A 12,667-nucleotide genomic window follows, 5' to 3' on the forward strand; every position below is an offset into this window, starting at 1 on the left:
AATCAGATGCGTGAAGATTAAATTGGGAGCATATTTGTAAAAGGCCTTTTTGAACTAGAAAATTTATGAAAATGTGGGATATTTTTCCAACACTGTTAAGAGCTAGACAATTCCTTCAGTTACAATACGATCTTTCCTCTTCAAGTAAAATTTCGCCTCTTCAGCAAAGTGATTTCCCCCTTGGTGGTTCAAAAGCTCAAATGAAACCAATTTAACAGGAATAATTTTAAAATAATAATGAAGACATATGGATAGTCTACCATGGGGCAAAGTTCTGAAGATGTTGAAATGACTGTAAAACATTAAGAACCAAATGTTGACATCTATTATCAATCTTAGGAAATCATTTAGTTCAGTCCTCCCAAAGATTCTGTTAAATAAGATGTTAGACGTCCTTCAATGCCGAAGAAATTTATTCATATGTCCAAGAAGAGCAAATTTAGGAAAAACAAAAGCTGCCCTTGCTTTTGACCACAAGTTAGGAATTTTCTATCATTGGTGCAGCGCGTGAAAACAAGATTCAACTTTCTTGACTTGGCTATTTCTACGGGGCCTTGAAAATCTAAAATATTGCAAACAATTGGACTCACTGCTTAATTCTTCCCGTACCTCAACGAATTCCTTCCAAGAAGTGTGCATATTTCAAGATGCCAATTTGGAAAAACAGAGACGGATCTTACACAAAATGCAATTGAACACACGGCTCGAAGCCTTTTGCTGTGCTGTTTTTAAACCAGAGGAGGGGGATAGGAGAACTAAGCTTAAAACACCCGAAGTAGCAGCTATCAAACAAGTGTTCTAGAGCGCTGGGCGTTCCTAGGGGAGGGAGCCACTAGCGGAGGGTGCAAAGACACAGCAAGCGGACTCTTTCCCATTGACACTGCTGAGACGCCACCATCCCTACATATTCCTACACGTGGCTCCCGACCCCGTGTGCGGTCACCAGGGAGCTCTGGAGAGAGAAGCGCCCCGGGGACATCACGCTCAGCTCCCAGCTCGGCCCACTAGGGGCCCCCGACACGCCAGCTTCTGGGAGGGGCGGGGAAGAGAGAGGGCGTTTTCTGCCCGGATTCCAGTGGGAAAACAAGGAAAAGAGGAGGCGGTTGCGCAACCTGGGCTTGGGGTGCGGCTCCGGAAACAAAGAGCGCGAACAGCCGAGGCTCTGCAAATGCACCCAAATCAACACCGGGGCTGAGCACTACTGCATAAGGGCACGCAGGTTTCTCGAAGCCAATCCAGCGCTACAGGATCACAAGTGCTATCTCGCAGCACCCAGGACTCTGCATTGTAAACAAACGCCCGGGCTGCTCGAACCCAGGGACATTTGAAAACTATCGCTTCTCGTCGGGTATTAGCTCAGCCTCAAGCGAACGCCCTAATCCGGAGCGTTAGCGGCGGCTGCGGCCGGCTCGCTCCTCAACCGAGCTTGGTCCTTTCCCTTGGTCCCGCCCCACTGCTCAGCGCGGATAGGTGGCGGGGAGCAATTCTGGCGCTGATTGGGCGGCGGCAAAGTCGCTCATGGAGACTGTAAGTGGGGGTGCCCTAGCGTGCTAAATTTATCTTCAGACAAGCGACCGCGCCAGCCGCGAATCGGATGTCTATGGAGGTGGCATAGGCGATATCCCTGAGCTGAGAGCATCGCCCGGCCCCCCGAATCCTTCTTCCCTCTGTTTTGTTTTTCATTTTCCCCCTTCCTCCCCCCCTCCCCCCTCCAGTCCGCGACGACTGGCTCTTGACCCCGTTCAGGCCTCGGTGAAGGTGAGGACCAGAGCCGCCGTGGCGGCTGAGTGGTGCGCTCTGAAATGGCCGCTGCTGTGAGCTTTGTAAAATGGCGGGCGCCGGCTCTGCTGGGGACCGCGGCGCTGCTCTGCAGCCCAGCCGCAGCAGAGACCATTCTCTTCATCGCTGATAGAGATGAAAGAGAAAGATAGTGTCGGGTTCTGAGACGGTTTCCTGTGGTTGTTAGCTAAGGCGACCGCCCGGGGACGCGAGAGGAGTTCCGTAGGCGAGGGTGGACTCCCACAGGAAGCCAGCCCCAGCTGTGGCTGGCAGCGCGCACCTGTGACAAGGAGGAGCCGAGGGATATAGCTGGCTGGGCAGCCCATCGAAGTGACCGTTTTAAAAAGCACTTAGGTACTCGATGGGGTGTCCGTGCCCACTTCCTACCTCAGCCTTTTGAACAGTCTGCACTCCACCCCAGCCCTCCTGCCCCAAGGGTATTGTTCAGAGCAGGAACCACCCGAGGGAGGGGGTGAATGGATGGTGTTACCGGTCAGTTTAGCCAGAAGAGACAAAAGATGAGGGTTCCCCCCCGGTCCTTTTCAGGGAGTCAAATAGAAACTTTACTCTTTAGGGAGTCCAGTCTCTTTGTCCTTGAGAGATTCAGGCGAGCACCTCTGAAAAGGTGGAGATTAGGCCCTCCTTCCTGAAAACAAAGCGCACCACTCCGTTGTGCCCTTCCCTAGCAGCAAGGGAGAGGGATTGTAAACTTTTAGGTCACCCATTGACTCCACGAAGTTCTCTGCAACTAAGGGCCATTCAGGACTGTGGTAGAACAGTCTGCTCTTTTGCTGCCAATAATGAAGGTGTACGGCATTCTGCTGCCAGTTTGAGACCCTCGACTTTCTGGCAATAGTAATCCATTGTATAGATCATTCATTTATCTGTGCACCATCCAACTCCTGGTCCCAGATTTTTAGTGCTTGTGAAATTAAGATATTTGGGGACACACAAGCAATGACTAGGCACTTGGGATCTGCAGTCGAACTTTCTGGGTATGTTCTTAGTTCTTCACAGATGCGTTAACTTAGCAGGGGACTTAAGCTCCCATTTGTTCATCCTTAAAGGATTATTAATAATAGCCCCTAACTCCCAAGTTCGTTTTGAGGATTAAATGAGCTCATCTGTGAGGGATTTCGCAGTTACTGGCATATGGTAAACAATGATCACTCAGTGAATGTTAGTAACCTTAAGGAATCTTGGTTATTGAGACAAGAGTGGTTATAACAAAAAGGCATAGTTCTTGTAACGTTTCGGTGTATAATTCCATTTTAGATTACTTAAGATGCTTAGTTATAGAGACATTAAGTTGTGGCTATACTTGAAAAAGTTAGGTTTAGTTTCTGAGAGTTTTATGTCTTTCTATGAGTCAGTGGATGGGGAAGCATTTCAAAACAATGAAATTACCAGAGTATTAAATAGGATAAAATATTAGCACTTTTATTATGTTAGACGTCTATTTCGGTCTAAGATCTGCCTTTCAGTGAGGAATCATTTGCACTGCCCGGCTCTAAAATAAATTGTAAAGAATGGTCATCTTAGAGGTTTGTAGCTAGTTCTATTTTTACAGTGTCTAATTTTAATTTTTCTCATTCTAGGCTTTGGTTACTCCCCTTCCACCCTATCCCTTAATTTTATTTTTTTGAAGAGTCTGCATTTCAAGCTTCCAAGGTGGAGAGTGATTGCAGAAGAGAGTGCTCCTCATTTCAGGTATCTTACCCTCTAGCTGTTAATAGGAAAACCCTTTTGATTCAGGATCTAATAAAAGAATCCAAAGATTACTCTGTAGCCAAATCATGAAGTTTAAATCAAAAGTAACTACATTTAGATAGACACTAAAGTTGAATGCCTTTAACCTTATAAAGCTAGTATTCTTTAGAAGTCCTAAAATTTGCATTACCATTCCATTTTATGATGCTTTTTAAAAAGTATTGTGTGAGGAATAAACCTATTAAAATGAGAGTTTATGTTTTCTTTAGGTCCTTGTTAAGCCTTCACCTAAAGAATAATGGGATGCTGAGTACTTAGTAAAATATATGCATTATTTTGAATGAGTCTAATTTGGGATAATATAAATATTTATGTAATTTTAAGTCCAAAGAAATAGTAGCTAATTTTTGGATTACACTTTATTTTTCAGTGTTAACACACAATATTTATATATAACAGAATTCTATATCTTGCAAAACTTTGAACTGTTTGTGTGTTTTTGAAGTAGCTGGTCAGAATAGTTGTGAGCCCTGAAAGAAGCCTTAAGATGTGAAACAGTGTCAACAATGAGTGTATCTAATGGCAGTAGGCATCAGAAAGCTAAGAGATTCCAAGATACTGTGTACAGTGAAAGAGTATACAGTGGGTGATTATTGCCCCATGCTGCCTGTTTTTGGAAATAGAGATTTATTGGAACACAGCTGTGCCCTTCTAATGTATTGTCTATGGCTGCTGCCATTCTCCAACTACAGAGTTGAGTAGTTGTAATAGAGACCATATGGCTCATCAGGTAAAAAACATTTATCATATGGTACTTTATGGGAAAAATTGGCCAACCCTGCCATGGGACCTCAAGATCCCTTCCTTAAAAATACACTTATCAGCTCTTTATTATTTCTTGGTCCAATGGTTCCCAAACTATGTTTTATAGAGTATTAGTGTTAGCTAAGTTAATGAGCATTGTGAGAAAAAGATAAATGCTATCAATAGTTTTTTCTTTATAATTTATTTTAAAATGTAAGTTTAAGACTACTAAACTCATTTCTATAGCTTTTATTTTTATGTGATAATCTACCTTTAAGAAAAGGTGTGCCATACCCGAGAGCACCAGGAAGTCGAATGAGAGATCACCTGATACACGAACGTGTGATGTTCCATCTGCGCATTGATGCATAGGCAGCATTTACAAATTAACTGATGTGTTGCTATATATCATCTCTTTGATGATTGCTCATCTTCTATGTATCCTGTCTTATAATGTCAACACATTTGTGATACTCAATGTTTATGCTAAATTAACCATGTTTTGTACCACAAATTCATTGCCTATGGATCTGTTGCTGAAACAAGGAAGCCTTAAACAAGAAGTAGAATCTTTTTGTTATCAAATTGTGTCTGAATCACATGATCAAAAGGTTGGAATATTACAAAGTGAAGATGAGCAGTTGCAGCCTTCAGTTTCTAAAAATTCAGAAGGTGAGCTTTCCAGGGTTAAATTTATGTCCAATTCCAACAAAATAACTACTTTTAGTAAGAAACCAAAAAGAAGAAAATATGATGAAAGTTATTTGTCTTTTGGATTTACTTACTTTGGAAATAGAGATGCACCTCATGCTCAGTGTGTATTATGTAAGAAAATTTTATCAAATAGCTCTTTGGCCCCTAGTAAGCTTCGAAGACATTTGGAAACTAAACATGCTGCATATAAAGACAAAGACATAAGTTTTTTCAAACAACATCTTGATTCACCTGAAAATAATAAACCCCCAACACCTAAAATTGTCAATACAGATAATGAAAGTGCTACAGAAGCATCATACAATGTAAGTTACCATATAGCCCTGAGTGGAGAGGCTCATACTATTGGAGAATTGCTTATCAAGCCTTGTGCAAAAGATGTCGTGATGCGGATGTTTGACGAACAGTATAGTAAAAAAATAGACGCAGTACAGCTATCAAACAGTACCGTTGCTCGTCGAATTAAGGATCTAGCTGCTGACATTGAAGAGGAACTTGTTTGTAGACTGAAAATTTGTGATGGGTTTTCACTGCAACTAGATGAATCAGCTGATGTTTCAGGACTTGCCGTGCTGCTTGTGTTTGTTCGTTACAGGTTTAATAAGTCTATTGAGGAAGACCTACTCTTATGTGAATCTTTGCAAAGTAATGCCACTGGTGAAGAAATTTTCAACTGCATCAACAGTTTTATGCAGAAACATGAAATTGAATGGGAAAAATGTGTTGATGTTTGTAGTGATGCTTCTAGGGCAATGGATGGGAAAATTGCTGAGGCTGTCACCTTGATAAAATATGTGGCTCCCGAAAGCACCAGTAGTCACTGCCTATTATATAGACATGCACTAGCAGTTAAAACAATGCCTACGTCTCTGAAAAATGTGCTAGATCAGGCAGTACAAATCATCAATTATATTAAAGCTCGACCACATCAATCCAGACTACTAAAAATTTTATGTGAAGAAATGGGTGCCCAGCATACAGCACTTCTTCTAAATACAGAGGTAAGGTGGCTTTCCCGAGGTAAAGTTCTTGTGAGACTTTTTGAGCTTCGTCGTGAACTGTTGGTTTTCATGGATTCTGCATTTCGACTGTCTGATTGTTTAACGAATTCATCTTGGCTGCTAAGACTTGCATATCTTGCAGATATTTTTACTAAATTAAATGAGGTTAATCTGTCAATGCAAGGAAAAAATGTGACAGTTTTTACAGTATTTGATAAAATGTCATCATTGTTAAGAAAATTGGAATTTTGGGCCTCATCTGTCGAAGAAGAAAACTTTGATTGTTTCCCTACACTCAGTGACTTTTTGACTGAAATTAATTCCACGGTTGATAAAGATATTTGCAGTGCCATTGTGCAGCACCTAAGGGGTTTGCGTTCTACTCTGTTAAAATATTTTCCTGTAACAAATGACAGTCATGCTTGGGTTAGAAATCCATTTACAGTAACTGTTAAACCAGCCTCTTTAGTGGCACGGGACTATGAGAGCCTGATTGATTTAACATCTGATTCTCAAGTGAAACAAAATTTCAGTGAACTTTCACTAAATGATTTTTGGAGTAGCCTAATTCAGGAGTACCCAAGTGTTGCACGGCGTGCAGTTCGCGTACTTCTTCCTTTTGCTACAATGCACCTGTGTGAGACAGGCTTTTCATATTATGCTGCCACAAAAACAAAATACAGGAAAAGACTGGATGCTGCACCTCATATGCGGATCCGACTTAGCAACATTACACCTAATATTAAGCGAATATGTGATAAAAAGACACAAAAACACTGTTCTCATTAAAGTTGGAGGGTTATGCATGCCTCTGGATAGCCAAATATAAGATGAAAATAAAAGATGATTTACTTCACTGATGGTATCTCGGGGTTTTAAATAAAATTATTCAAATTTTTACACTTTAGATTTTAAGAAAGGTAAAGAATCACAGATTTAAACATGTACTACTGTTGGTGATTCTTCTTCACATTGTAATTTCAAAGGGTTCCATGGTGATGGCTGTGGAAAATATTGACTCACAGGATAAAGTTACAGTTCCTTAGCATGACATTCCTTTTTAGGATCTCATCAGTGCCAATCTTTCTAACCATGCCACCCTGTAGCTCTCCAGTCACAGGGACATTCTTGCCTAAACATACCACTGTTTCATGCTTTCAAGTGTCAAAAAACCATTCCTTCTCCTTGATTCCTGAAGAACTCATATTTGCTTTTCAACCCATTGATTTAATTTATCTTCGGTATTTGCATTCTCTTTATCTATTTTTTGTGTATGTCTCAACTGTGATCCTCTTGGTGTTCTCATAATTCCCAGTGTTACTGGACTGAGCTGTTATATGGTCTTAGCTCTGTGTCTCCATTATCTGGTAGAAGACCTTGCTAAAGTAGAGGCTAAATAAAGGAAAAATCGTTGGTGAAAGTGAATCAGTGAAAAATGAAATAGGATATGGTAGTTATATTTGTTTGTTCTTACGTATTGATACTACTCTCTGTGGTCTTGGCTCAGTTATTCGGTTACCTAGAATTTAGTGTGGCCATTAGGCAGAAGTTACTGGAGAATGTCAGGGCTTTGATTCAAGCTGAATACTAAGGGAGATGGAGTATGAAAAACATTTTCAGGTCAGCAACTCAGGGTTAAGTATTTTTGTGTTATTCCTGTAGTAGTATTTTGTGTTATTCCTGTAGTAGGCTACTAGATAGCTACAGATAGCCATTATTTATTTAATCTCAATTATTCAAACTTATTTCCCATTTTGAGGAAGAGGAGTGTCTCCCCTTTCAAGGTGAAACATGATACAGGATTTTAATTCTCTGAACAGGGATTGAACCCAGGCCCGCAGCAGTGAGAGCTCAGAGTCCAAACCACTGGACTACCAGGGAATTCCCTAACTAGCTTTTCAACTTTGCTCAGTCTGAGCCTTCCTGAACCTATTATCTCATTTGTAAAATTTTAATTACATCTTCTCTGAAGAATTAGTAAGATGAAATGAGTATGTATATAAATCTAACAGTAGATAGTGAGATAAGTGTCTTACATTAGTTCTTCCCATACTCAACCATGTCCCAGTCAAACTTCACTCCACACTGACTCTTCCAGTCTAAATGTTTATTCTCTGTGAAGACGCAACAGCACACCAGGCTATAGGACCTGACCTAATCTGAGACAGCAAGATTGAGTATTTTTAGCGCAGGTTCTTTTCTCCTTTGTCACATCATTAAGCACTTATTTATCTTTCAGTCACCCAATTAGGTGATTTTATGTTATCAGTAATCTTTATGACAATCCTGTGGGATAAGGTAATTTTTTAATTTGCCTAGAGTCACACAATAAGTAGCAGAGGTTAGTTTAAAATGGTCTTTTCTGGCAGTACTTTAGCCATCATTGCATTTCAAACGTTTCTAAGAGCATGAGACAATGACTTGAGATTACGGCTAAAAGCTCCCTACTGAAATGTGCACCTTTCTTTGAAATCTGTTGTGGTTTCTTCTCTAAACTCATCCAAAATAGCCATCTACATCAAAGTATGACTGCTTATTTTAATATAAAAAATGTAGCATAGGGATTAAATTGCTATTAAGTTAAAATTAATTCTCTAGAAAGATTTCATCCTAACTACTCACACATGCAGTACTAATCTCAGAATTAAATGTATCCTATTTTAAGAAATATGTAAGATGCTTTCATGTGTCCATCTGGCTGGTTCCTCAAGTGGAAGAAAGAACCTGACGCTCTGTGTGATTTCTGAACCCAAGCCTTTGCTTAAGTTACCTGGCCAGGATGTCAGCCTCTTGAGATACAAGGCCTCACTTTCTAATCCTTTGTCCCTAACCACTTCCTCTGAGAGCCTCCTTTTCTGCATTTAAGCCCAAGTCTATTGACTTGAGACTCTGCTAACTGCTACTAGATCTGTTTAATGCCAACACTACCCATCTTGGTTCTTGATGTCAACTCCTTACCTGCTCTATAACCTATCAGGACTAATCTATGGGTACTGTGTACAGCTAGTGAGAATAAACTTTTCTACATAAACGTGGGTCTTATACTTGTTGAATGATAGGCAAGTCTTGTTCCAGACAGCAATTTCTGTACTATTCTAACCTACTGAAATTCCATGACTGAATCCCAAAAGATTCTTTTCCTTTATGTTTACACTCTACCTCCTTCAGAATCAGCCTTCCTTAAATACAACCAAAGTAGACAAAGTTAAGCCTTGGGCACTGAGATTCCCTTTCTTTTGTACCTCCAATGCCCTTTGTTTACCCTTCTGCCAGTATTCTGTTAGGTTCTAGATGTTAGAAACTCTGTTTGGAACTAGAGAGAAGATTGACAAACCCCTTCACACAAAAAAGAAAACCATAGGAAGAAATGGATGGCATTCTTAATATTGCAAGAGAGAATTAGGGCCTAAATAACATGGCACCTTCAAATGACAGCTCCCCTGCCTATGCATGAAACAGTGAAGTTCCCATAATGTGTCCCAACCTAAGAGGGCTTTCCCACTTTGTTTTTTTTTTTTTTTTTGCCAGTTCCTGAAATTAATTTAACTGGATCCACACTTTCCTTAAAATATCAACAGTTGTTTTTTGTATTAGACAAGGCTCTCAATTGTAATTTATAGGAAACCAAATCAAACTTATCAGGTATTTCCCTGGCCAGTCCAGTGACTAAGACTCCATGCTTCCACTGCAGGGGGCACAGGATTGAACCCTGGCCAGGGAACTAGATCCCACATGGGGCTGTGCCATCTCCCTCCATACCCTCCACCACTGCCCAGCCCAAGAAAGGCCAAATCAGCTTAAGAAAGTTTACTTACTGGTCAGTGTTTGTAGTAGCCTCAGGGATGACTGGATCTGTTTAGATGATATTATCAGGGATCTCTTCATCTCTATGGCTTTTTGTTTTGTTGTATTGAGGTATAGTTAAAATACAATATTAAATGTACATTATCCCACTTTTAATTCACATGTTTCAAGTACAGCTGACCCTTGAACAACACAGGTTTAAATTGCTTGGGTCCACTTATACCCAGATTTTTTTCATTAGTAAATTAGAGTATTTACACTATCCATGGTTAGTTAAATCTGTGGCTAGAGAGGGCTGACTAAATAATATGCAGATTTTCAACTTTGTAAAGGGTTTGCACCCTTGACCCCATGTTAAAAGGTCAACTGTAATTGAAATTGCCTAGATTTTTTTTTTTGTCTTTTTAAAAAATGTTATTAAAGTTTAGTTGATTTACAGTGTTGTGTTGATTTCTGCTATACAGAAAGTGATCCAGTTATTTATATCTTTTTCATATTCTTTTCCAGTATGATTTATCACAGGGTATTGAATATAGTTCCCTGTGCTATACCTTGTTGTTTGTTTATTCATCCTATACATAACAGTATGATAATTGTATCTGCTAATCCCAAACTCCCAGTCCTTCCCTCCCTACTGCCTTTCCACCTGCCTGGATTTCTTAATGAGGATCATTTCTTGTGTCAGTCTTGCCGTAGTACCACATGTTGTTGTTCAGTTGTTAAGTCGTGTTGGTCTCTTTGCAGCAAACTCCATGGACTGTAACCCACCAGGCTCCTCTGTCCATGGGATTTCCCAGGCAAGAATACTGGAATAAGTTGCCATTTCCTTCACTAAGGGATCTTCCTGACCCAAGGCTCGAACCCTTGTCTCCTGAATTGGCAGGTGGATTCTTTGCCACTGAGCCACCTGAGTACCACACATATACTATATAAATACACAAATGGTAATCTCTTATAGCTTAGAATTCTTTTGGATCACTCATAGAATTTAGAAAATTTCTAATCATACTGTAAGTGCTCAGTGAATTGAATTCCCTAACTTGAAAGGTACAAGTATTACAGTGAAATATAATTCATACTATAACATTATGAAAATTAGCTTTAAAATCCTTGTCTCACTTAAATCAGGTAGTAATTTTTTGTCTTTTTTTTTTTTTACCTCTATACAAGCTTTCTTTTTTTGTAGGAAAATATACAGTACACAAAATTTAACCATTTTAAGCACTTTTAAGTATATAGTTCAGTGACATTAAGGACATTGACAGTGTTGCGCAACCATCACGATCATCCATCTCCAGAACTTTTTTCATCTCCCCATACTGAAACTATCCCCATTAAATACTAATTCCCCACAATTCCCCTCCCCTAGTCCCTAGCATTCATCATTCTTACTTTCTGTCTCTGTGAATTTGGCTAATCTTGGGACCTCATGGTGGAATCATAGAGTATTTGTCCTTTGTCTGATTTCATTCTGCTTATAATGTCTTCTAGGTTTGACTATGTTGTAGCATGTGTCAGAATTTCCTCTTTTTAAGGCTGAGTAGTAGTCCGTGTGTGTGTGTGTACATTTTGTTTATCCATTCATCCATCAGTGGACATTTGGGTTATATCTGTCTTTGGCTACTATGAATAATACTATTCATATATTCATGTGAACTCCCATGTGAACATAGGAGTACAAATATCTTTTGACTCCCCAGAGCAGCATTTCTTTAATAAGCTCCCCTATTTCCTTAAAAGTGCAATTTTTTATTCTCCAAAATAAACTCACATATAACTCCTGAAAGAATCCATAGCTGTGTAAATCTAGATGCCTTTGGAACATACATATGTTATTTAATTTTTTAAAGTTGGTATAATTGCACCGTTAATTAGTGCAATGGAAAGAATTCTGAAGCAGCTGTCAAGAGACTTGTGTTCTGCAACTAATTAACTGCCTTAAGTTCATCCTCTAGGCTTTGGTTGCTTCGCTTAGGAAATGAAAGGGGTTGAACTAGAATGAGTTCTAAGGTTCTTGTCAAATAAGATAAAAATTTTAACCTAAATAAAGACTAGAGTTATGAAAAGATGTGCTCAGTTATTTGAAATACAGGTTTTTTCCCTTGGAAGCCAAGCTTTTTTTTTTTTTCTTTGTAATTGAAGTGTAGTTGATTTACAGTGTTGTATCAATTTCTGCTGTAGAGCAAAGTGACTCAGTTACACACACACACATATATACATTCTTTTCCATTATGGTTTATCATGGGATATTGCATATAGTTCCCTGTGCTTGATAGTAGGACCTTATTGTTTAAGACAGGTTTTTTCTTTTTGACCTAACCACTTGGCTTGCGGGATCTTAGTTCCTTGACAGGTATCAAGCCTGTGCCCCCAGCAATGGAAGCATCGAGTCATAACCACCGGACCAGCAGGGAATTCCCATAAACCAAGCTTATTATATGAATCTTAAACTATAATGCTTTTCAACAACCAAATGATGAAATTTATAAATTGCTCCATTGTGGGATGCTTACTAAGTGAAAGGAATGAAATTTTTTTTTTGGAAGGGGAAATTTAGAAAACATTGGAAAAACTAAAATATGTTTGGTTATGACTATGTTGGAATCTAATATAGTTTAAGGAATAACTTATGCATCAGGCAGGTTGCAGTGGAATTTATTGACTAATCCCCTGCATCTTTTTTTTTCTCTCCCAGATTGTACTCTTGATTTTCTTTCAGGTACCTACTTTTCCCCTACATAATCCATATTCTTAAGTAAAAGCTGACCCCACTTCAGCTTTAGGTATGAACTTGTTTTAAGATAGTTTTTTTCACCCCAGTTCACAATAGGAAACAGATTTTACATTATAATCTA

The 12,667-nt window shown here is 39.4% G+C and overlaps 1 protein-coding gene across 4 annotated transcripts; it reads left to right on the forward strand.

The window, feature by feature from the left end:
• The first annotated feature begins 1,166 nt into the window (after positions 1-1,166).
• ZBED5 (zinc finger BED-type containing 5) lies at positions 1,167-6,864 on the forward strand. Of its 4 annotated transcripts, none has more exons than XM_061147750.1 (3): positions 1,167-1,758; positions 3,378-3,489; positions 4,540-6,864. In XM_061147750.1, exon 3 carries the CDS (start codon positions 4,713-4,715, stop codon positions 6,795-6,797), a length of 2,085 nt encoding a protein of 694 aa, XP_061003733.1. In that variant the 5' UTR covers positions 1,167-1,758; positions 3,378-3,489; positions 4,540-4,712; the 3' UTR covers positions 6,798-6,864. The 4 variants fall into 4 exon arrangements, with proteins under 4 accessions (XP_061003733.1, XP_061003741.1, XP_061003720.1 ...); XM_061147758.1 differs by having other exon boundaries at positions 4,577-6,864; XM_061147737.1 differs by having other exon boundaries at positions 1,168-1,758; positions 4,572-6,864.
• The last annotated feature ends 5,803 nt before the right edge of the window (positions 6,865-12,667 follow it).

Source organism: Dama dama, chromosome 1 (assembly GCF_033118175.1).
Source record: "Dama dama isolate Ldn47 chromosome 1, ASM3311817v1, whole genome shotgun sequence".
NCBI classification, from domain to species: Eukaryota; Metazoa; Chordata; class Mammalia; order Artiodactyla; family Cervidae; genus Dama; species Dama dama.

Excerpts from the sequence above, each read along its gene's own strand:
- ZBED5 (XM_061147750.1), top strand. The coding sequence starts at position 4,713 with ATGATTGCTCATCTTCTATGTATCCTGTCTTATAATGTCAACACATTT.